General features: G+C 41.3%; 1 protein-coding gene across 1 annotated transcript; it reads left to right on the forward strand.

Annotated features, from left to right (window-relative positions):
- The first annotated feature begins 535 nt into the window (after positions 1-535).
- LOC146981636 (E3 SUMO-protein ligase ZBED1-like) lies at positions 536-2,301 on the forward strand. Its single transcript, XM_085788259.1, has 2 exons — positions 536-1,633; positions 1,840-2,301. The coding sequence occupies exons 1-2, from the start codon at positions 536-538 to the stop codon at positions 2,299-2,301; spliced, it is 1,560 nt and encodes a 519-aa protein (XP_085644385.1).
- The last annotated feature ends 24,237 nt before the right edge of the window (positions 2,302-26,538 follow it).

Raw genomic sequence — 26,538 nt, forward strand, 5'->3', positions numbered from 1 at the left:
CGATTGAAAAAAAAGAAAAGAAACAACAGTCTGTTTAACTGACGTGTTGTGCCGCGGACGAACCATCATATGGCCGCGGCAGACTTGCTGTCCTCGGCGGTCCTGGTGCTCCGCAGGTTGGCCAGACGCCTCGTCTGCCTCGGCCGACAGACCTCCGCGGCAGGCGGCTGTGGCATGACTCGCCCCCGCGGATGAGAGCGGGGCAACATGGTTGCTCTGTCTGCCAGCTCCAGCAGCTTTTAAAGCTGATGTTTGGGCATATTTTGGTTTCAAAACAAAGGACGGCAGTTACGACTACGACAAGAGCCATGCGGTCTGTAAACTCTGCAACGCCGAAGTCAAGTACTCGGGCAATACTACAAATTTGCGAGCACATGTGGCGAGACACCATGACAATGTAGCATTACAGGCTAACGTGAAACGAGTGGATCCTGCTCAACGAACTATTCAAGATGTTAACTTTTCGAAACTACCAGCGACCTCAACTCGCGCAACCAAGATAACACAGTCAGTACTTTCTTTTATTTGTAAAGACATGCGCCCTCTGAGTGTTGTGGAGAATGAGGGATTCCGTAATATGATGACAACACTGGAGCCCCGTTACACCATCCCTTCCCGACAACACATCACGGACATCGCTCTCCCGAAGTTGTACAGAGAAGTCAAAGCGACGGTGCTGGACTCGCTCTGCTCAGCGGAGAGAGTCGCTATGACATGCGACGCTTGGACTTCGAGGGCCACTGAATCGTATGTAACTCTTACAGCACATCACATAGATGACCAGTGGAACCTCAAGTCACATGTACTGCAAACCCGAGCCATGAGTGACAGTCACACGGGGGAACACATAGCAGCGTTACTGAATGAGGCTGTGACCGAATGGGGATTGGATGGAAAAGATCCCGTTGTTGTTACAGATAATGCCTCGAATATGACTGTCGCGGCGAGACTCGCAGGCTTGACGCACATACAGTGCTTTGCACACAGCCTCAATCTGGCGTCACAGAGAGCACTGAAAATACAGTCAGTGTCGCGACTTCTCGGCAGGGTCAGACGTGTAACAACCTTTTTTAGGCGCAGCACACTAGCCAGTGAACAGTTAAAGCAAAAACAGCGCCTACTCCAGCTGCCAAGTCATAGGCTGATAACAGACGTTATTACAAGATGGAACAGCTCTTATGAAATGATAGAACGATTCTTAGAACAGCAACCAGCCATCTGCGCAGCTCTGCTTTCAGCAGAGGTCAGGAGGAGTGAAAAAGATATCTTCACATTAAGCGAGTCTGATATCACGTGTGCAGAAGAAGTGCTCAGTGCACTCAAGCCCATGAAGGATGCCACCCTGGTTATGTCTGAGGAGAGCATGCCAACACTGTCCCTCATCGCTCCTCTTCATGCCAAGCTTGTGATGGGTGCAGAAGAAAACCCTGATGACACACAGACTGTAAAGGACATCAAGGCTGCTATAGCACAAGATCTGGGAAAGAGATACAATGAGAGGGAGGTGCTGCACATGGCATCAGCTGTTGATCCCAGGTTTAAGGATCTTCCCTTCCTGTCTGAAGCAGAGGCCAGTGAGATCTACTCCAGACTGACCAACGCTGTGGTGGCTGTGATGAAGAAGCAACAGAATGTAAGTAAATAAATTAATATATTACAGTTGGAAAAAATACACAGCAGTTATAACTAAGTGCAAATCTGAGTAAATGAACTAATGACATATGGTTAAGTTGCACTTTGATAATTATGTATTAAATATAAGTATGGAATAGGATGAATCTAGGATTTGAATTTTGGCTTTCGGTGACATTAATACTAGTTGGATTTGATGTTTTTCAGCTGCAAGAGGACACTGACAAACAAGGGGAGAATGTCCCAGAGGAAGTTGATCACCCACCATTTGAGGACAGCCCTGCTTCCACCCCTCAGCCACCCCAAAAGAGACCAAGGACCTCATGTGCATTGGCAGACTTGCTTGGTGCAACATATGCCACTGCTGGTGGTAATACAGCACCAAAATCAGCAGATGATGCTGCTGCAGCTGAGATAAAGAGGTTTAAAGATGAGACCCCTTTGCCTCTCACAGGAAATCCTCTGAGTTGGTGGAGGGACCACGAACAGGAGTACCCTCAGCTATTCAGAGTAGCAAAATGTTTCCTGTGTATTCCTGGAACAAGCATCTCTGCGGAGAGAGTTTTCTCTTCCGTAGGAGATATTGTGAATGCACAGAGAAGCGTCCTGAAAGCTGGGCATGTGGACCAGCTTGTATTCCTCCACAAAAACCTTGAGATTAAAAAATAAGCACTGACATACAAACTGGAACAACATGTAAAACCCAGTATCTGAGACTGTTTACCATATTTAATTTTGTTGAGTCCTGCAAGCTTTTATTTAGGCAGATGGGTAAATTCCTTTATTGAGATTACACTGAAAAGGTGGATGTTGCAGGGCTTTGTACTTTATTTTTGTCAATAACAGTTTACATTTTTTGTTAATATTTTAACCCTACAAGCACTTTCATATTTGATTATAGAGAGAGTATATGCTAATTTCTTTGTGGTAACAGCCAGAAAAAGTGTTATGACATTTGAACTTTGAAATCAAAAACTCCTCTCACAGGTTGTGAAACTCTAAGCAGATATCTTAAAATATCTACACCTTTAATGTAACATTGTTTACATTTTTTTTCTACATGGTAAGCTAATGACTGTTGATATAGCGGAAAAAGTATTGTTATGTTAGATTATACACAGGGAGGGACTGCATATATTTGCAAGTATTTGAGACTTTTACTGAAAGGCAGATATTAATTTCTTCAGCCTGCACATAAAGAGCAGATCAGGTGTTGCAGTGACTTTGCATTTTCTTTTTCAACTTCAGAAATTTGAACCTGCTCTGTTAACTTATTTTTTTCATTTGTTTATCCAAAAATCATTGCTTGTATTTCTTCAGCAAGTTGATGCTAAGCATGTAACAGCATTGTGTGTGCTATGTGCTACAGATTTCTTACAATTAAAGTAACTCTTTCAAAGAAACTCAGTATATCGTTGTTCCTACAGTATCGCAATATATCGCAATATATCGTATCGTTGCCCCTGTATTGTGATACGTATCGTATCGCCAGATTCTTGCCAATACACACCCCTAACACACACACACACACACAACTCCGGTTGACATGGCTGTGGTTGTGAGGATTTCAGAGGAGTGTGGAGCGACTGGGAGCAGAACGGTTTTGTTCGCCGCCACTGGCGGGCTGGATGAGAGAACTGATGTGGCGATTTATGAGTGGTTCGGATTTATTGCGTGATAAATCCAAGAGATAACTCCGCCCAATTCAAACCCACTGTACAAAAACTTAAAAGACAAATATTTTGAATTTGGATGGAAACTTTTTTCTAAATATTTTTACATGTTTAATACTATGTACATAAGACCCTAAAATACATAGTTAGGAGGCTTTTGTGGATTTGGGTTTCCAGAGGCTTTAAGCCTCAAGGGATGATAGCAGGGATGGAGTTGTAGGCTTTGATTTTGTCTTTGTGTGCCGTTATATGTGCTCGCATACTGTCCATCACAAGCAGGGCTTTGCGTGTTTTAATGAAGCCATCAGGATGTTTAGAATATCACTTTGTGAGCCAAAAGCTCATCATTTCATCCATCCACCCTTTCAGGTTTGCGGTCACGACAACAGCAGGAGGGGGGGGGATTCGGTTTGAAAATGACCATTGGGGGCAGTTTTGAGCCATCTCCAGAGCATGCGAGCACCACCGTGAAGTGTGATTTCTCATGAGCAGTTGTTACTATGCTCACACTTTTCTGCCCTTTCTCTGCGACACTTCGGCCCATGGGGATGTCAAACGTGAGGGGGACCTCGTCCATATTAATTACGTGGTCTGGTGACACATTGTGTGTCGTCACCTGCACGGAAACTGACGACCTTGTCTTGGAAGTCTGGTGGCAGTTTCTGACACCCCGTGGTCCGTGCTCTAATTGACAGGTGGTTGCGTTGCAGCAGCACGCTGTTCAAGAACCCATCTGTGGACTCGTTCCTCCAGCTCCGGCCATCGCGCTTTCAGCCCACGATTTGCCTTCTTTGATTTTTTCATAGAAGTAAGAGTTACCTCTGCTTTTCACCAGTCCCTGTCGAGTTTTTCACTCACTCCAAACTTTCTTTCTGCTGCTCGATTACCGTTTTCGGCTGCATACTTTATAATTTGCAGTTTAAATTCTGCAGTACAGCCCTTTATCTGTTTATCTGTGTTCTTTATGGTTCAGTCACGTAATTTTTTTCCGGTGGTGCAGTTGTCACAAGTGTGGACGGTGCTCTCTTGTGGTCATAGATGACATAGCGTATATTTTTGATATATAAGTCGCTTCTAAATAGAATCGCATGGCCAGCCAAACTACTAAAAAAAGTGCGACTTATAGTCTGGAAAATAAAAATAATAACAATTCAAACCAAATCCTGCATTGGTGGACAGTGTGTGAAGTCCAGGCTAAGGGGATGGCTGAGAATGGTAAGTGATTCATTGCTGCATCAGAAAGTTCTACCTACATTTACACTGCAGTTAGTTTCCAATTGTACTTTGCTGTGGAAATATACATTTTATTGTTGTGTGTTGTGCGTATATTTAAAGCTACCTCCAATTACCACAATTAAGTATTTTTAGATGAGAACAATAACAATCAGATCTTCATTATTGTTTTGGAATTATCTGTGAGTGCTTATAATCCTGGTCCTGGTCATACAACAATACACCTATACCTCGGTGAGCCACTATGGACACACTACTCAATTCTTTAATTTGCCAGAGGCAGCTCCATCATAGAGTGACCTTTCACAAAAGACACAGAGTGTCATATGTTAGTGCCTGACTGTTGTATTGACCTGCGGGTGTATCGACTCTCCCTCTGTCTTTTCCTGTTTTATGTTCTACACAGTGGACAAAGATAAAGAATAAAACGATTTGTTTGTTGGAATACTTTTTTCTTTTTTTATCACTATTGTTTCTCTTGCTTTCTAATTCCTCCATGACAATTAAGGGAGAGGCCATGTGTCCTGCATCATTTGCATTTATATAGCACACACGCATAGCCTCCTCTGAGAGGCCTGCGAGGTGTTTAGTATGTGATGTATGTATGTGGGGTGTGTTTGTTGAGTGCTGACTGAATATATTATGTGTCCCTGTGTGCGATGGTGTGTGTTAAATGAAAGAATGACAAAGTCAGAGACTACATTGTGAGTTGTATTGAGAGTTTGGCAGTACTTAAGGCAGCAGTGGATCCATTACCAGAAGCCTCTCCTTTCCTGAGTCTGTGGATGAAGAGGGGTCAAGTGGATCCTGCCAGACTATTAGATTATCTAATCAAACTTGCTTTGTATACATTTTCTAGCGAGAAAGATAGTTAGTTGAAGCAGCTGAGTTCTTAAATTACATCAAATAAGCTTTAAGTGCAAACTTTGTGACTTTGCACCACTGTGGCACTTTCCAGAACTGTGAAATCAATGCCCATGATGAATAAGCTGGCAGGAAACCACTCTTGGTTTCAGATGGGAAATCAGAAGATATATGGAGAGTTTAACAGTGAACTTGTACATTTGTGTTCAACTACACTGGACAATGTCCTACAACAGGATACTCTTTAAGTCACGATTTTGTGACACTAAGACCAAATTAAAATGTCACAAAATACCTCAGAAAATTATGGGTAAAATCTGATATCATTCTTACAGGTTTTCTACTGTGCTCAGATGTATGAAACATGTTTATGCTAACTTAAAAAGGAAGGAAAAGAAACATTTTCAAGGCATTTTGCCATGTGCCATAGCGTTTACTGATAAATATCCAGTTCTGACAGTTATTTCCAAAACACTGGCTCACCTTTTTAAAATCATTGCTCTCATTCACTTTGACATCTGATGGTGTCTCACAGGAAAACTCACAGACAACTGCACTGCTAAAATGCTTCAATACAAGACTGTAAAATCCAACTCCACAGCTTTCGGGCAGCTGTCAAAAATTCTGCTCCTCCATATGACAAAACCTGCAATGCCTCATGAGGGCTAAAATAAAAACTGGAAAGGTTGAGCATTCTCTCTCTCTCTCTCTCTCTCTCTCTCTTTAAGGGTTTTCAGCATGTCAGAACTGAATATGTGAAACGGGAGTGTTATACTGGGCTGCAGGTGCTGAATTGAAGTATTCACTTCTTAACTGAGGCTGAGCCTGATGTAAATGTTTGGTATACCCACAGCTCCTGATTACATTTTCTGTTTTGTTTTTTTCTATTATTAATTCATTTGTATTTACCTTACTTTCTACTGTGCTGAAATCACATTTTCTATAAACTAATCAAGCATATAGAATCTGGTTTTGAGGATACCCACATGTTTAATCTTTTTGAATTTTCCAAGCATCCCTTACAAGAGGGCACTCAACAAACACTTAACACACTTCAAAGTTACGCAATTCCAAGTTTAACTCTGGCAATGTGATAAATATGTATTTGTTTTCCAGTCATTTCAACCATTTTTATCCGACTAAATGGATGAGGACAGTTACACTGCTGTTTGAATCCGTCTATGCAACACTCTGAAAACCTACTCAGCAATTTAAATGGGATCAGAGGAGCTTAGACAGGGCAGTTCCCCCAAAACACTTTGTGCAGGCAAACTGATAACTCTGAAGGTACGTGTCTGTGATAACACTTTCTCTCTTCACAGTGCAGGTTGTAGAGATACACAAATTCTAAAGCACACGCAAAAAAAGATAAACTGTAATTATCTTGGACACTTGAAATTAATGCGAGAGTCTTTATATCTCATAAACACAACTCTGTGACTCACGTTTTGATGATAAAACAGTAAAACTAAGTTTAATTTCCAAATGCGATGATAAGAGAAACTGCTCCTAGTTTAGCCATGCTTCTCTTTGGAGAAATGGAGGAGCAAAATGTGTTGAGAGAAGTTATTTCAGCAGCTTCTACAGTATAGTCACTGGTTTTTGTCTCAAAACTTAAAAAACAGCAAACTCAACATTTTTTTCCTATTTATTTCCATTCTAATATATTCATGAGGACATTTTGCCTACAATCTGTTAAACAGAGAGACATAGAAAAGTTAGGTGAAGAGAGAGGAAGACAAGCAACAGAGTCAGACTTAAACCATGACCACTGCCAGATTCTTCTGCATTTTCACATTTAATTCACAATATCACAATTCCAGTGGTTCTGGTTTACATTCAATAAAATGACAGTGCCATGAATCAACGTGTAAAACTATAGCAAAGGATGCCAAAGCTTTAGAAGGGTCTCATGGGCTAACTGAATCACCTGCCATGGTAACTCCAAACTCAGGGCCTCCTTGTCATTTGGGATATTCAAAAGGAATCAGTCAAAATGTCAGGACAAAAAAAATTGACCTCCACAAGTCTGTTTGATCCTTGGGAGCAATTTCTCAAAGCAAAATGCACATGCTTATTGTACATTTGGCCACATTATCCATACAGACAAGAGAAGCATGTATGGATCCTATGGGACCATGCTGAGGAAGGAGTCTGTTATAAGCAGTGTTGGGTATAGTTACTTTGGAAAGCAACCTTGTACTTTACAGTATTACTGTCAATAAAAGGCAATCTGTTATGTTACTGCATTACCTATGAATAAAAGTAACCAGTTTGTTACCAGAAAAGAAAAACCCTTGGCGAAGCTTTGTGCATGCTGCAGCGTTGACCACAGGGCACACACCCTCTTTAAATGTACCGAGAAGTCCTGACACTGAATGACATCATTCAATGAACCACAATTTGTAACTCTGCAGGCTAATAATAACAGGAATGACAGACAGCATGTTACAGAGTGTCAGATTGTCAGCTTGGAGGTGCTTCTTTACATTTAAAGTTGAGTGAGTTTCTGACGGAAACTTTTTTTCTTTTTTTTTTTGCGGTGACATTCTTGTCCTTTTCGCCAGCAAATTCAAAAATTCTAAATTAGAGAAAAATAAAAACTGTCCCTGCCGTCCTGCTTGCCGGGGATACCTTCACCAACCAGGTCACAGATAACACTGGTTCTAAGTGTAAATCATTCCCAAAACAACGGCAAAGAACCTTCTTTATTCTGGACAATTCATGTACAACATATTGACATGACTAGAGGTGGATAGTAACACGTTACATTTACTGTTACATTTTCTTGAGTAACTTTTTGGATGGACTGTACTTGTAAGAGTAGTTTCAATGCAGTATACCATTAACTTTTACTTAGTATATTTGTGGAGAAGAAGCAGTACTTTTATTCCGGTACATTGAGCTACATTCTGCTTGCTACTCGTTACTTCTTTTTATCGATCCAATTAGGGATGTCCCGATCCGATATTGATATCGGATTTATGTCCGATATCAGCCAAAAAAACGAATATCGGATTATATCAGACTGCATCTAAAATCTCCGATATAAACGCTCCGATAAAAGCAGTCCATTATTCCGCTCCAGTACTTCTGTCCCATATGAATAGGTGACTCTCGTTCACACTCCAACACAGTAGGTGGCGGTACTGCACCTTGGTGCGCCGCCTGCCAGAGAAGAAGAGCGCCTGGCTCCAGCATGCAGAGATCACATGATCACAACAACAACAGCGTGTCACACACAGACACAGGTGCATGGACAGGTCGCGCTTGCCCGCTAATAAACGGTAAATGCGCTATATTGCTCTAAAGGTCGGTGGTCAGATTCTTCTGCAGGAAGACCAGCTGGTCCACATGTTGTGCCGTGTTACGGTCAGGTTACGGTGCGTTCACACCGGGCGCGAGTAACAGTCCTAAAGCCAGCATTAAATTAATGATGCTAATTTCTGTTAGCCTATCTATGGCGTTTTACATTATACGTTAGCATTAAGCTAGCGGGCTTTATGCTTAGTTGTGACACTGGCTGTGTGTTTTGAACGTTGTTTCAAACTATGTGGGTATGATTAAACATCTTTGATGCTTAAATATTGCTGCTTAATATATTGCTTTACTCCTCTTTTTATTTTATGTAGGCTATGCCATTTTTACTGTAAGGCAGGCTATAATCTTCAATTTGGAGTGACAAATAAAACCTTGAAGCAATAAGATTTTGCCTTTTGTTTGACATTGATGTACCTACAGTAATTCAACAACAGTTGTAAATAAGGTTTATTTTTTAATATTTTACAGTTCAAAAGTAAGCTCACTACTGTCTGTCCCATAGAAGAACATGACAGCAGCAGCCTGTCAGTCAGCAACAGGAGGACTCTCCTTTGTATTAGAATTTGAAAAATATAAATAATCAATTAAAAACCATGACTTAGTTATTGCCTTACAAAAAAGAGATCTCAGAGAACTTGGCATTAAAAATCGATTATGTCCATAAAGCTAATGAAGTAATCTCAAAGAGTTTAGATATTCATCAGTCCACTGTTTGACAAACTGTCAACAAATGGTGATGATTTAGTTCTGTGGCTACTCCTGACTCCAATTAGCATTTGTCAATGCGATTAGCCTCAGGGTTCACATGCTAGTTCCAGTATAAACTGTGAATGTTTCAATGGTGTTTTCAAAATGGACCAGAATGATGCAATTATTTGAGTGTCATGAGTTAAAATAGACATACATTTAGGAAGATGCTGATTTACCTTTTCCTGCCACTGGATATTTTGCTCAATGTCTCACTGTGGGGATACACACCTCACTCCAGCACTCAGAAGCATTAATCTCATTATGTCAATCCTGATTGGCTGGTGAACGTGTCCATCACCATCGGGTAGTGCCACCTACCTTGAATAGCTCATGCGGACAACACAACCTCATTCAAACACCTCTTCTCATAAACACCTTGCATCCAGGGCTAGGTAGCTCAACTATCCACAGACAGATCTCATTTAGCTTCCGTCCCGTTTCGTCCAGGTGGAAACTGCGTTTTTGGAAACGTGTCCCAGAGTGGGCAAATCTCAAAACTAGGGATGGGCATTTGAAGAAATCTTTTTGATCAATCTTCGGGAAAATTAACGATCAATTATCGATAAATCGTTATTATTAATATTCATAATTAAAAACAAAATGCGTGCGGCTATGGCGTGTGCCAGTAATCCAAGGCAGTCCCCATGAAAGAAGAAGGTCAGACAACAACGTACACGGACGTCTGTGTGCTTGTGCTTCACCTGTAGGGACGGTGCCGGTGCCGGCATCATTTAGGTTCAATTTTTTTTTTTTAAAAAGCACCGTTTCACTGCCTGGTTCACCTGCAGCTGAGCTGTCAGAGCAGCTCTGCTGTCCCTCTCTCTTCAGCCTCGTGTTTGGCTGCACTTGTACAAAAAAAAAAATCACAAGCACTTTCAAAATGTGAAAGCGTGTGTTTTATTGTTTTTTCTGTAGCCAACACACGGCGGAGCGGCGTTCTGATCAGCGCGGCACACAAAAGAGAAACTAACTATGCAGGATATTTAAGTTTCATTTTAACCGTCGTTAAACAGCTTCGGACTAATTGTGATGTTAGATAAATGACTTGTAGCTTGTAACTCACCGCTGCTGAAAACCAAACCTGCTGATCAGAGCGGGCGGAGCCGCGCTGTCACAGCTCATGTCCGCGACACAAGCGCCCCGTCATATTTAATGAATTATTTCACTCTTAAACCATGTAATAATAATAATAGGCCTGTATAATAATACTTATATGGAGTTTATTGGTTGTTATGAAAAAAATAAACACGTGGTTTATTTCTCCATGACAACCTCTGACCTCTACATGATCCCTTATAATAAATCGATAAAAAATTTCCGTGATCGATAAAATTCTTAACGATCAATAATCGATCATCGATTAATCATGCCCATCCCTACTCAAAACGCTGCCCCAGCATTTTTGTGTGTAAACACCCAGAGCAGATCCTTTGTCGAACAATGTCAAACCCCCGACCCCCTCTAACCTGTAACCTGTCTGTGAAACAAAAGAAGCCATGGTCTTGTCCTCCCTTTTGAATGGGTTGTGGACCAACACATGCTAATTTAAGAGTAACTAAACCCCCAAACCACTTTTGTCTGCTGAAAACAAATATATTTGGGTATGAAGTAGTGCTGTCGATTGATTCCGGTCCAACTCTTGACATTTTAGTGAAAATATTTCAATTTGGTGTATTTTGTTGTAACGAACCACCACTGTTCGCCCCGCCCCCTCAGCGCCGGCTGCTGCCTGCGGCACTAACGCCTGACTGGATGCGGATCGTTAGTCGCTGCCACAACTTAAAAAAATCCTAGCAGAAACACTGCTACTACTGGGGGGGGGGGGGGGGGGCTGTTGGAGAGTGACTGGGTGTGTCTTAACTGCCCCGCCCATAATCAAGGCATTTTTTGAATTTTCAGCTTAGACGCACGTCAGCCAAAACTGAGGGGTTTAGTTACTCTTTAAATACAGCATATCCTCTATTATCTGATTGATTTTCTTTCTCAGACAAATATTTATAAATAAGACACAGAATTTAAAGTCACAGGAGGCAGGGGGAAGGATAAGGCAGATTTTAATTCAAGTGTACATTCCCTGACTTGTTTTCCATTTTGACAATGAAATACTAGGATGTATGATGATGACTGATAATCATTTGGGATTGTTCACTAACTGCCTCATAATACCCCTTGTTTTGTATTGTGTTGCATTTTTATCCTCCAGCATTGTACTTCATACTAATGCTTTGCTCTTAACTCATTGAGTGCCACGCTCCTTTCCAAAGTTTTAGTCAAGTGTACCGGCAATTTAGATCATTTTTGACGATTTTTGTAGAGCCACAGCGTATTCTATATTATTGCCACCAACACATATTGTAGCTCATTTTAAAGGTGAAACTTTATGCTTCAAATGGCCACAAACCGTTCATTTCTACGTGCCTCTGTTCCTGAGAAAACTCATAAACATGGCTGGGTTTCACCAAAATCCCTGCTTTTTTTCTAGAAAAGGAGATACAGCGTCTTTTATGAAAGGTGCTCTGTTTGTGCCTGTCGCTCTTCTGACACTCGCATTTCTGGATCAAAGGGCTTGTGTAAGATAAATATATACAACAATTGTTGTTCTATTCACAAATCCACCATCGGGGGCGGGGGGGGCGCCACTAAACAACAATAACACAGACGCACCGTGCCGTGTCACAGCCTCTCGCCGCGGAATGTGATGGTCTCTCGGCCACAGCAGGTCCGGAACACCGGCCCCACCGGTGGTCGCGGTTCTTCTGTGGTACGGGTCGCTGGTGCCGGCCTGCTTTGACCGAGGGATCATCACATTTTACCGAGGAAGGACACGGTGTTGCTCCAGATGAAGACCGGGCGGGACTGTCGGCTGAGAGCTTCCTGTTTCGGCTCCGAGCTGCTGGAGCCTCGCGGGTGACAGCGGAGCAGCTGCGCTGCATCCACATGCAGAACTCTGTTTGCAAAAGCCGAGTTATGATGAAAACTACCAGATCATGAGCTGTCATGAATTTTTGATCGTCATCTATTTCAGTTCTGCTCGTCGTAGAGTCCCCAAATTTACACATAAGGTGTGTTAAAGTGTCTAGTTTCATAATTTTTTTTTAAAAAAAGCAAAAAACGAGAAATTACGTTTTTGGCACTCAACGCATGGGAACGAAAAACGAGAAATTACGTGGTTGGCACTCAATGAGTTAAGTGAGCAACTTGAGTATTTGAAAAAAATAAAATAAGACATGTTGTTATCCCCAGAATTGAAACATTTCTTGTCTAACATTTTTGTTCCTGCTTTATTTCTTAAATCTGTCATTAGTATTTCATGTTCTCTCTATATAATCTGTACACTATTCACTTAATCAATGCTTTTCCTGAGGTGTATTCAATAATTTATTCAAACTCAGCTTGCAGCGGTGGGTGACGCCACAAAAGGCAATGTTATCTTACACGAAGTAGGCTTGGGAGAGTGGGGGTGGTAAGTAGAGAATATAAGATAATTTATGTAGTGCCACATCATAACATAAAGGCACAGAATAAGGTCAAGTGATAATGAGACAAAGAGGACAGTCCTATTTGCCACTTGGCAACAATAAAGATAACTCCCTTTTCACAAGAGAAGAAGAAACCTCTGATGGAATCAGACAAAGTGGGCGGCCGTCTGCCTCAAGCAGCTGAGACGAGAGAGAGTGAAAGAGAGAGAGGTGTAAACTGTGTTGTTCAATGCTGTCTCTTAACAGGCTGTTGTAAATATCAGCAATATGTAAAGGTGTAATGTTTATAAAAGTAAAAATAATTGTATTGATTGTAGATTTACTATCACCTGCTCTGTTTTTTTTACCACAGCAATGCCCCAAAAAAGTAATGTTAATAGACTCAGTAATAGTGTGTAAAGTTTTACTAGCAGCCTTTGGGTTGCTTTAAAGTGTTTTCCACCTGCATAGTGGCAGTTGGCACTTTTGCTGAGTTCACTTATTTTCAGTGAATTTGATAGCTTTTTCTGGAGTTCCTTTAAAAGTATAGAAACTGGAGTATATAAAAACTTTTGAGTGGAGGTAGATCAACAACTCCTGTTTGATCAGCACTCACTGATCAAAGGTAGCCAATCAAAGTCGCTTAAAGTGCAAATATAAACCAACTCCAGATAGTGTAACGTTCAATATTACTTAAAGGGGACCTATTATGCTTTTCCAGCTTTTCAGACTTATGAATATGTTTAAAATGTTGGATACTTGTTCTAGAGCAGTGGTTCTCGAACCTTTTACACCAAGTACTATGGAGTTATTTTTGTCTCATAAATATCTGTAAACGCACAGAAGGTGATCTACAAATGTTCCTTGGTTTGCACACGTGTTTTGCTATCCACAAATACAAATTTCTAATTTGTAATTTGTATTTTGGTTTTTACAAATAAATGTGTATTTGTAAATATATTGTATATTTGTAAATGTATAATTTTCCATTTGTAAAAACAAAAAAGCCATTTGTAAAACCGAAAATTCTGTTTGTGAAGTGTGACTCTGCATTTGTGGATCACCAATCACACACACGCATCTCTCTCCGCAATGACGTATTTCTGAGACAATCCTGCCGAGATCCACACAGATCCACAAACTCACAGCTGCTGATTCACAAAGGGCCGCTCTCCTCACCAGGAGGGGCAGTGTTGGCGAGTAGCTGAATGAAAACTAACCAAGAAGACTGCTACTGGCTTATCTCGAGAAATTATTTTAATTCCCACTGTTAATGCGTCACTTTATTAAGTTTTAATGTTTTTTCATGCGATAAAGTAACTGTTTAGACCCCCAATGTGCGGTTAGTTTATCCAAATGACGCCTCTTTGGAAGTTTGCTCCGCCGTTCGCGGAGCAGTGAAGCTCCATCTGTGGAGCAGCTAAGCTAACTAGGCTACCACCGGACGAGCGGTCTATCACAGAGGCTACCGCCGGGCTGCTGTGGTGGTCTGCCGGCTAACCTCCGCTGTCATCCAGCTCTCCCCCGGCTCGTTTTTTCCCCCGGAATGATGAAGCTGGTTAGCCAGCCCACCGCAGCAGCCCGGCTGCTGTTTAGATCTGATTAGATGTTTAGATGTTAGACTGTTTAGATCCCCAATATGTGGTTATTTTTATACAAATGACGCCTGTTTGGAAGTTTGCTCCGCCGTTAGCCTAGTTAGCTGCTAACTAGGCTACCACCGGGCGAGCGGTCTATCACAGAGGCTATAGCCGGACTGCTGTGGTGTTCGGCCGGCCAAGCCGCGGCGTCTTCTCGGGGGAGAAAACGAGCACTTCAGTAAACCGGTTGCTGCCTCTGGATGAGCAGATCATCACAGAGGAAGCAGCCGGGGCTGCTGTGGTGGTCCGCCGGCTAAGCCGCGGCGTCATTCCAGGGGAGAGACCAGCCCCAACCCGGTTGCTGCCTCTGGATGAGCGGATCATCACAGAAGCAACAGCCGGGCTGCTGAGGTGGTCGGTCGGCTAATCTGCGTCGTCCTCCCAGGGGAGAAAAGGAGCCCATCAATCTACCGGCAGTTTTTTAGAGGTTTACCGCCGGCTGGATGAATTATTTTTAGGAGATACATGTTGTCTCATTCAGTGGTGTAGTCTGTAGGCTATATCAACAAACAAAACTATTTAGTCTATGATGGGCTATGTACAGTCACCACCGCTTCAACAATAAATAAATGTTTTACAATGAAACGGTCAGTCAGTTGACATTAACAATGCAGGTCGTTTTCTCCCCTGGGAGGAGACCGCGGCTTAGCCGGCCGACCACCACAGCAGCCGGGCGGTAGCCTCTGTGATAGACCGCTCGCCCGGTGGTAGCCTAGTTAGCTGCTCCACAGGTGGAGCTTCACTGCTCCGGCGTCATTTGGATAAAAATAACCACATATTGGGGATCTAAACAGTCTAACATCTAAACATCTAATCAGATCTAAACAGCAGCCGGGCTGCTGCGGTGGGCTGGCTAACCAGCTTCATCATTCCGGGGGAAAAAACGAGCCGGGGGAGAGCTGGATGACAGCGGAGGTTAGCCGGCCGACCACCACAGCAGCCCGGCGGTAGCCTCTGTGATAGACCGCTCGTCCGGTGGTAGCCTAGTTAGCTTAGCTGCTCCACAGATGGAGCTTCACTGCTCCGCGAACGGCGGAGCAAACTTTCAAAGAGGCGTCATTTGGATAAACTAACCGCATATTGGGGGTCTTAACAGTTACTTTATCGCATGAAAAAACATTAAAACTTAATAAAGTGACGCATTAACAGTGGGAATTAAAATAATTTCTCGAGATAAGCCAGTAGCAGTCTTCTTCGTTAGTTTTCATTCAGCTACTCGCCAACACTGCCCCTCCTGGTGAGGAGAGCGGCCCTTTGTGAATCAGCAGCTGTGAGTTTGTGGATCTGTGTGGATCTCGGCAGGATTGTCTCAGAAATACGTCATTGCGGAGAGAGATGCGTGTGTGTGATTGGTGATCCACAAATGCAGAGTCACACTTCACAGACAGAATTTTCGGTTTTACAAATGGCTTTTTTGTTTTTACAAATGGAAAATTATACATTTACAAATATACAATATATTTACAAATACACATTTATTTGTAAAAACCAAAATACAAGTTACAAATTAGAAATTTGTATTTGTGGATAGCAAAACACGTGTGCAAACCAAGGAACATTTGTAGATCACCCTTTGTGGATAGCAAAACACGTGTGCAAACCAAGGAACATTTGTAGATCACCTTCTGTGCGTTTACAGATATTAATGAGACAAAAATAACTCCATAAAGTACCACCCCAGAAAATACTTGGCTTTCCAAGTACCAGCATAATGACCAACATTAAAATACAGTACAGTAGCTTCCAGTAGGCGCCATTCAAACATGACTGATCCGTGACAGTTCCGTGATGGCCTGCCACTTGGTCCGCGGGGGATTGACGTAGTGAATGCTGCCATGACTGGTAACGCCCCTCAGTAGCCTGTGTGAAAATCAGCTGTAATGCCTAATTTGTCCACGGGGAAGAGCAGTTATTATGTCCCGAGTAGGGTCTGACATGAAAAAAATCAGGTCTCTGCGCCAAACTGGATAATCTAGGGAGACGGACCCTGGTAAATCAGGGGACCAGGAAACTGATGATCACAGTGGCTGAGCTGCAGAGATCTTGTGTGGAGATGGGAGAAACTTCCACAAAAGGTTAAGCAAAGTGATATGTTCTGTCTAACAGCTTCCTCCGCTATGTCTAATCATAGTGTGTTGCCTGCACACGACACAATCACAGACACCAGCTGTTCAAGTCTACTGACTGTGACCATTGTGCCAGTAGATGTATGACATAGTGAATTATTGAGTTGATCTTGGGATGAGTTAAGTGCTAATCTTACTTTGACAATTACATTGGCCATCTATGTTATTCCATTTGTTCTATTAAAGCCCAATTCTAACATTTTTTCCCCTTTTTGTTTTACAAACTTGCAGACACTTTTCAGTGAACATTTTTAAAATTGAGAAAAACTAAAAACTAAAAGTAGATTACTGTTTTTCAAAGCAGCACAGAAATCACCTTGATTCGTACCAGCAGCTGATTATTCTCTCTCTGAACCACTACCTGTCTTGTCTCTCATTTTAACCAGGAATTTGAGTGGTAGAATAGCACACATTATATCTGAAATTAACTGTTTTCAGGGAAGCTTGAAGATACAGTAGGAATGCAATAATGTAACTACAGGAGAGAAACATTAAGAAACATCAAGAGCAGCAAGATTTGAGAAAAGAAAATTATGTCTGCAAACAACAACAATATTGTTGGACCATACAAATGTAAGCTTTGCATGAAACTAGGTTAAACAGAGCTGTATTAAGAGGGGTCAGACAGAATTGATATGCTTTCTTCATATCATGACTTCCATTAATGAGCACATTTTAAAAAAAAGACAGGCCATGAAAGGCTTTTATTTATTACTGCCACTGGTATAATGAATGTCATTATATACAAGACGAACCCAGGGATTATTTAAAATGCAGAGTTGCAATCATTTCTTTATAAGCCCTCTGGGAAAAAAGCAGTTGAGCAAACATGTCATCTGATCCTTTTAAATGAAAGCCTCAACAAGACACTCCAGGCTAAACCCTGTTGCTTAACACCTTTCAGTGATGTCTGAAAGCCTCTCCTCCCTGTACTTCAGTTCTGTTTGTGTATATTCAAAGTAATTTACTTAAAGACAATTTGATAAAATACATCCTCCTTTCTGGTTTAGTTTTCACAATACTGATTCCTGTTGATTAATTGCCTTTTTGCTTTAGATTATGGGCTGAGCCATGTGAGGCAGCTTAGGTGAGCAAAATTACCCAAGCATACCAACAGATAATGGTGCGTAATTGAATGACAGTCCACCAAAGAGGCAGGAAAGTGATGGATAAGAAAATGAAAATGGCATATGAAATGAGGGATATATATGTGTCTGGTTTATTTATTTATCCCTGCCCAGACTGGGTGTGTTATGAATGACAGCGTGCTTACTCAGGTGGAAGGATATTCACGCATGGGAGGTAAGGAGTGAGAGACGGAGACAGACAGCAATAGAGACAGAGATAGAAAAAGAGTGAGGGAATGAATAATTGATGATACAAACTTCTCTCAAAGAGTAATCAAAATTCAGGAAATTGGAGTACAGAGCCCCCAACTGTAAGGTGAAAACAACATTTCAGTCACGATAATATGAATTTTGATTAATCTTGAAATATATTTCATGTAAGCTAAAATTTGGAGACACTTGAGACGTCAGGAGAAATGAATGAATGAATGAATTTATATATTTAAAACAGGGACAATGCACAAAAAACATGAATCTTGTAAAACAAAAAGAGAAAGATAAATGAAAATGTCATAGATTGAAAACCGCTGCATAATGCAGTGTTTATTGCCTAAGAGGAAAAAGAAAGGAGGAAACATGTTGTTGTATTTTAAATCCTGTGCATTAAGGCTGAAAATAATTGTAACACAAAGTAGTGCAGTGCAGTGCTGAAACTACTAACCCAGAAAGAGTTGCAAGAATTAAACCCAGAAAACCTGACACAGCACAAGGTCAAAAGTTCATGGCCCAGACATCAGCAGAGCAAAAGGAAGCTACAGTGCTGATGCCTGCTGCCTTGAGATCAATGGGCGCTGTGCAGTTTGTGTACAGTATTTCTACACAACTCGACTACAACAGCTCAGCCTCGACTTGACTCACTGCACACAACAGAGCCAGAGGCCACATACTGACCAATATTCCGCAGGCGATCTGCATTAAATGTATTAATTTGATTAGTCTATTACCCTGAAAGAGAAAATACCTTAATTCTGCGTAAAAAATATATAAGCAGTGATTTCTTTTAAACCTATAGGGTTTAACATTTCATAGCCTTGAGACTGCTTTGCCACCCTCAAGGTTAAAGCGGACACTGAGAAGTAATTAAGATAAATTTAATAGAATGCAGTTATAGTTCAGTAAGCCACAGTTTAATTGAAATAACTAGGCTTGCCTTTGACTTCTGATGTTGAAAATAAAACACACAAATAGTAATTGAATTTCCCATTCAGCTCTCTCAAAAAGGATCAAATGATTAGAGGGTCATGATTAAGAGGGAATGGCTACCTGAACCAGCAGAAGTTATATTATCTGGATGTGTGAAGCAAGGGTGTACCAATCAATCCGATGATCAGAACCATAGCTCATCAGCCATGGCTGGTGACAGGCCAACAGGTCTTATCTGTGCAGGTTACATATTCAACATACTCACACATGGTACTGTATGTTGTCTTTACCATGAATGAAAAAGACAAAAAGCTTATATGTAATTGGCTAAAGTATGCAGTGGACAACCGCAAAGACATTTGGAAAAACAAAATCACAAAACACCATTACCCTGCTCAACATGTCTATTTTTTGTTAGTTTCAACATTAATATAAAAGGTTGGCGTGCCGAACTATTACTGCAGCTCACACATATATCTACCCTGCCAGCATTACTGCTGTGCATTGGATGATGGCCATTAATAATAATAATCAGAGAGAGGGAGAGCTGTGTTATTGTCCATTAGAAAAAAAATATATGGATACAAAAATGTTGTCAATTAACAGCTCTTAGTAAGATATTAGAGTCAGCAGGTCAGACCATGAAAAAGAAATCTAAACCATAGAGGAAAATGACAGTAAGAAATCGAATACACAGCTGAACATGGCAGACAAAAATAGGATGAGAAAAATGCTAAAAAAAAAAAATTAAAAAAGAAAGAAAAAAAGGGGGGGGCCTCACTGATCAGGCCTAAGCTGGAATCCATTGGTGGAAGATCACAGTTTTTATTGAAGACAGAACTGTCCGAATTGTATCCACATTTGTGTGGACACATATGCCATATGAGTTTGTTTGTTTTTCTAGGATACTACAGACAGTGGAGTGAATGCATGTGACAGCTATGGGATCTAATCCACAATGAGAATCGTGTTAGACAGATGAGTGGATTTGCCACTGATGGTGAAACAGAATTTCATGCTCACAGAATGTAACGTGATGCACTGACCTTTTTCCAAATGGGCACGGCCTTCAGCACAGTAAACAAGTCAATAAAAGTGATTGCTGAGCTGTACCGAAATATATAGGAGGGAAGGGTCTCCACACTTTTATGACTTTACTGTCTGCTGCCTTTTAAAATCATATTGGTTCCACCAATCTATGGTATTAACGTGTGTTAAAAATGCATATGTCTGGTATCCGTGTGCTGGTATAATCACAGGAACATAAGTAGCTAACTTCTTGATGTTGCTGTTTGCATGTCTTTTATAAGATTATTTGTGTGTGTGTGTGTGTCACATGTCTGTGTGTGTCTGTTACATGTAATCTTCAGGCCTTGAGGGATTAATTACGTGCTCCAGGTTGGTTGTTTTCACACATCTATGTCATCATAACAAATGCTTCACACGAAGATTGTAATAATACAGTTAATGCACACAACTAATGACTTTAAAAATGCACAGGATTATGTTTTTATTCCCTCAGACAAAGAAAATGGTATTTTGTTGGTCAGATTTTAAATTGTGGATGACTAACTCCCTTATTAAATGCAATGTTTATTAGATATTAACTTAGCTAAGAAATGCAGAAATGTTTCGCACATTTCAATTATAGAAGACAGCCTGTTTACTTGAAAATATTGATCAGAGGGATATTTGAAAAGTGAATTGACCCATCACCATTTCAGAAATACTATACCTGTGTGACAAAACAGAGCTGGGCTGACGGGCAGTATGTTAGTGTGAATGTGCCCTCCATAAACTGTGTTTGGCCAGCAAGCAGTGTTGCATACGCTACCCAGGGAGCTTTTTTGGCAGGGCTTGAAAAGAATGGCTGAGACAGGCGGAGAGCACTAAGCTGCCTCCCAGTGCTCCTGCCCTTGATGCTGTGTGGAGTGAAGAGCACAGAAGAGCAGCATGTCACCCAGGGCAGGAAAGGAGGCAGGAGAAATGCAGGTTACATGCTTCATTAACCAATATACAACTTAGGGCCTCTGACATTTGGCTGCCAGGTGAAGTAGTTGTGGATGACAACATAGGGAGGAAGTGGAGGGTTTGTGGAGAGGTTATCCCTCTTTAATTCATTTCTGTTGACAACAAACAAAGTAACCCAATATGGGTTGGTGGTGTGATGTGTGAAAAAGAGAGAATGTTTTAGGCAGGTGTTTGTGCTTATCAGAAGAGAAATAAATGAATGTATCAGAGAGGTGAGAAAAATGAAAGGAGTGTTTTGTCATTTAGGGTCTTGTTTCCATGTTATGCATTTAATCAGTTCTGTGTTTAATATTACTGCAGACAAGATCAGCCGATTCATTTATTGTCTCCAAAACTGCCAAAACATTCAACTTGTTTTATTCAGGTCATTTCATCATGAGCTGCAGCGTTATGGTGTTAGGATCATGCATGCTGTAAGAGCCAGTTTTGGCTTTTATTTTGGTGTTTATTTTTTGTGTATCTTGGTGGGTTTTGTTTTCGTCACTTCCATCGAGAAAGGAAGTGACTTAATGCACGAGGGGTACAATGGAGGAGACTCGTCCATCACCACTGACACAAACTCTCCTCCGTCCCTACTCCACTCTCTTCCTCCGGATCCCTGCGGTCGAACGTAGCAAGCCTACTAGCTAGCTACATTAGCTAAACACACTCACACACACACACACACACACACACACACACTCACACACTTGTTCATTTCAAGTGTCTTGAGCCAAATTAGATAACTACATCAAAGACAGAATGAAGTCTGTTTGCTCGAACCACTCAGGCTTTGGTCTGAGACAATTTCTAAGCAGAAGCTGAAAAGGTGTAACATAACCTCTCAGCTTTACATCTGTCGGGCTGTGTAAGCAATTGGCCCCAGTGACTGCAATATATAGATTATGGTGAAATCAGCCATTACTTTCCCAGTCTCAATAAAATAGGCTGCCTGGAAGAAAAAAAAAACTAAATTTATCCAAATACAAGACCCTTGAAATCACAAGTAAACATGTGGTGTTTGAGTCGATGTTTTGACTACATGATTGCTTTTGTATCACACTTATTTAACTAGTTAATTAATTCATCCAATCTGTTTACTTATCCAATTGCATTTTTTATGTCTCTGTAAAAGACCTCTGGTCAACATTTTCGTTTTCTTTAAACAAATTAACTTAAATCAGCTGTGGTGCAGTGTCCTTTTAAAATTATACAACAAAATGAAGGACTCTCTGCTGCTGGAAATGATTAAACCTTTTTTTTATTATTTTTTTTTTATTATTTTGACTTAAATTCATTGGTCTGTTCAAATTCCACCTATACACAGCTCTTCAAATTCAGCAACTAGAAAGTAAATTTCACACTCTAAAATTAATTTCTCAACAGCCAAAATGATCCGTGAAGCATTGGGATTAAAAGTGGCTTGGGTATGGAGGTTATTTTCTATCATAAATCAAGAGCATATTATGTTGATTTGAGAGCATTACTTTTTGATTTGACGTTCAGAAAACTCTGCTCTCATATTCAAATTTACTCTGCTCGCGCTCAAACTATGTGCTCGATGTTTAAACCTGTGCTCTCGGATTCAAAGTTGCCCTGCTCGTGCTCAAACTTTGCTTTCGCATTCAAGTTTGCCCTGCTCGTGCTCAAACTGTGTGCTCGCACTTGGTCACAGCTGCCTGCGCAGAGTGTTTCCTCTTGCGCGGAGGAAAGTCCTGCTCTCGGATCTCTGCTCTGCTCACGGAGTTTCTGTCAACTGTCAACCAATAGAAGACCGGCTACTGTTGACCAATCAGATCATCCCTACTTCTATGCTTCTTTGTGGGTGCGTTCACTGTAATTCAAGGAGCGTCACATACGGGCGGGCACTCTTTCTACCGGGTTTATCTATTTCCGCCCCACAGGCTGTTAAATGTGGCGGCTCCCTTTATGTTTTGACAACTTTTGGAATAAAATATCAGTTAATTAATACACGAGCGCCCGTGCTTTTCATTACAATAGGTAGCTATATAAACATAAACTAGCAGTAGTAGCGGATGGGTGCCTTATGTATGTTTTTTTTTTTTATCCACGTTCATCGGTATATATGTTTTATAGTCTAAATGCCAAGAGTCACTTCTAAGTGCTCTGATGGTACAGTGGTTAAGGCAGATGACAGTAGCTCTTTTTATTGATCATGGGACCGCTGGTTCGAATCCCGGCCCTGCCGGCACCCTCATGTTATGCTATTTGATTTTTATGATTTTTTTTTTTTCATTGAAACGCTTAACAAGAGATGGTGGGTTACCATGCGTGATTAAAAACATGATGAAATGAAAATTAAAAAAATATGCCATGATGATAATAATTTTGGTGCGTGACACCCGGGGGTCAAAGCCAGGGGGCGCACTACTTTGGATCAGTGCTTTCCCAAGAAGAAAGAGACTGAGTGAGCGGGGAGACAGTCACCATGGCCGACCGAAGTACTCAAGTAAGTTTATTGTTTCATGTTGCCAGATACCTACTATATTGTACCTCTTTCATCTTTTTACAGTCTATGCTTCCATATCGTTTCAATATAGGCTACAATTTGTAGTGTCAGGGAAGCTAATGCTAAGCCTAATGTGGCCATGCATAAATCAGCCTCGCTTTCAAAACACACACTTGCGTTGCGATCAGTGAAATGTATAATATCTACAACACAATTAAAAATGACAGTTGATGTTGCTCTTTTATGAATAAAGCTTCATGGACAGTCCTCCTAAAGTAAGGGGCTGCGTTATGTCTAAAGTTGTTGTATTCTGCTGATATTAGAACAGCCGAGGACGGCACATGTCCTCCCAGCCTTCCTAGACTTATCTAGAGAAGAGAAAAAGTCCACTTTTTGGCGCTTCCATTCAAACGGCCGCTTCGCACACAGAGCCCAGAGCTGACTGACTGGGAGCTGACACCGCAGTAATGACGGATGTTCGACTAACGATTATGTCGTCCAATTGGTCTATATTGAAACGATATGAAAGCATAGACTGTAAAAAGATGAAAGAGGTACAATATAGTAGGTATCTGGCAACATGAAACAATAAACTTACTTGAGTACTTCGGTCGGCCATGGTGACTGTCTCCCCGCTCACTCAGTCTCTTTCTTCTTGGGAAAGCACTGATCCAAAGTAGTGCGCCCCCTGGCTTTGACCCCCGGGTGTCACGCACCAAAATTATTATCATCATGGCATATTTTTTTAATTTTCATTTCATCATGTTTTTAATCACGCATGGTAACCCACCATCTCTTGTTAAGCGTTTCAATGAAAAAAAAAAAATCATAAAAATCAAATAGCATAACATGAGGGTGCCGGCAGGGCCGGGATTCGAACCAGCGGTCCCATGATCAACAAAAAGAGCTACTGTCATCTGCCTTAACCACTGTACCATCACAGCACTTACAAGTGACTCTTGGCATTTAGACTATAAAACATATATACCGATGAACGTGGATAAATAAAAAAAACATACATAAGGCACCCATCCGCTACTACTGCTAGTTTATGTTTATATAGCTACCTATTGTAATGAAAAGCACGGGCGCTCGTGTATTAATTAACTGATATTTTATTCCAAAAGTTGTCAAAACATAAAGGGAGCCGCCACATTTAACAGCCTGTGGGGCGGAAATAGATAAACCCGGTAGAAAGAGTGCCCGCCCGTATGTGACGCTCCTTGAATTACAGTGAACGCACCCACAAAGAAGCATAGAAGTAGGGATGATCTGATTGGTCAACAGTAGCCGGTCTTCTATTGGTTGACAGTTGACAGAAACTCCGTGAGCAGAGCAGAGATCCGAGAGCAGGACTTTCCTCCGCGCAAGAGGAAACACTCTGCGCAGGCAGCTGTGACCAAGTGCGAGCACACAGTTTGAGCACGAGCAGGGCAAACTTGAATGCGAAAGCAAAGTTTGAGCACGAGCAGGGCAACTTTGAATCCGAGAGCACAGGTTTAAACATCGAGCACATAGTTTGAGCGCGAGCAGAGTAAATTTGAATATGAGAGCAGAGTTTTCTGAACGTCAAATCAAAAAGTAATGCTCTCAAATCAACATAATATGCTCTTGATTTATGATAGAAAATAACCTCCATACTTGGGGTCTCTCTACTTTGAGTCTCACTGGGGATATTTGTGCTGTAGACTTTCTCTTCTCTGGAGTTGACTTTGTACCGCTAGACTAAAATACACCCACGAGCTGACAGATGTTAGGAGATAAAATAGGGGGATATCTATAATTTCCTGTCTGTTGCTAAGTGTGATTGAAGACCGTGCCATAGCACAGTGCATGGAGGCCTTCTTTAAAAACATCTTGGAAGATACTTTGGATGATTCTGCAAGAATCTGTCTTATTTCACTGCACTTCACAATAATTGGATGGAACTCTGAGCTCCTCATAACTGCACAAACACAGGAGTACACTCTTTTAAAGATACTGCTGATTCTCTCTCTGACACTTCAGTGGGTTAGAGAGCCCAGCAGTGTTTGTCAAATATATTTTTTATTTAGATTTTTATTTCACCCATACCTTCTCAGAACGTGGGTATAAGATGTTGATTTGGTCGGCTTAGAGCATAAATCAGGGGTTGAGATCCCATATTTTGTAGTCAATGGTATGTCTACACACACACAAACACACAAGTATGTGCAGTGAGAAATGGCTGTCCCGGAGCTGGGTAAGGCCATTGAGCATCTTGGCATGGAGAGTGCTGGCCAGGTCTGAATACGAGAGTTTTGCTGGAGTGATCCATCTTTATAAAATATACACTGATTCTGACCTTGGCGGGGATACATAAGATCAGTCCAAGAAGGGCTACTGAGAAGTTAGGGAGAAAAATACAACCATCCCTCTGCTCCTCCCATTCATAAATTTCTTGCAATGTGAGAAGAGGGGCATCAATTATTTACCCCTCCAGACAAGGGCAGTGATAGAGGGAGAATGGAGGAAGGAATACAAGGAAGGGGAGAGGAGGGAAAGAGGGAGAGAGTGAGAGAGAAAGCGAGAGGTTTATTTTATTACAAGGGGTCAATCCATACCACTGAGTGGAAACATTCACTAAAAAGGAGTGGTTTCACCAAAAGGGGCTGTAAGTGAAGGACGACTTCAGTGTGAGTTATGGCAAAAAGCAAAAAGAAACAACAGTAAGATAACACTTTGATGATAAAACCTCCTCTGGTGCTTGTATTAATATATAGCCTATCACTCAAAGCCTCCATTTATAACCATATCATATTGCATGTTTAATTGGTGCGCTAATTTCTTCATCTTTCCTCTGAGAGAAGGAAATCACATACCAGCTCACATCACTGCAGTTTGTTCCTGAGGTCTTGTATCATGTTGTTCCTCCCCTGCTGTAAATATAAAAAGCCTTGAGGAGGTTAATTGGATTGTATTCACGAGCATCAAATTAGTTTTTTTATATTCCACTTCACCCAACTTATCGTATTTCACACAACTATTTATCAAGTGTGAAAGTCATTCAGGCACAGGCTCTGAACTAATACTGGCAATTAAGTGTTTACAATTGTTAATTAAGCACATGATT

The sequence above is a fragment of the Trachurus japonicus genome, chromosome 9 (genome assembly GCF_045865225.1).
Source record: "Trachurus japonicus isolate A0001 chromosome 9, Traja_1.0".
NCBI lineage: Eukaryota > Metazoa > Chordata > Actinopteri > Carangiformes > Carangidae > Trachurus > Trachurus japonicus.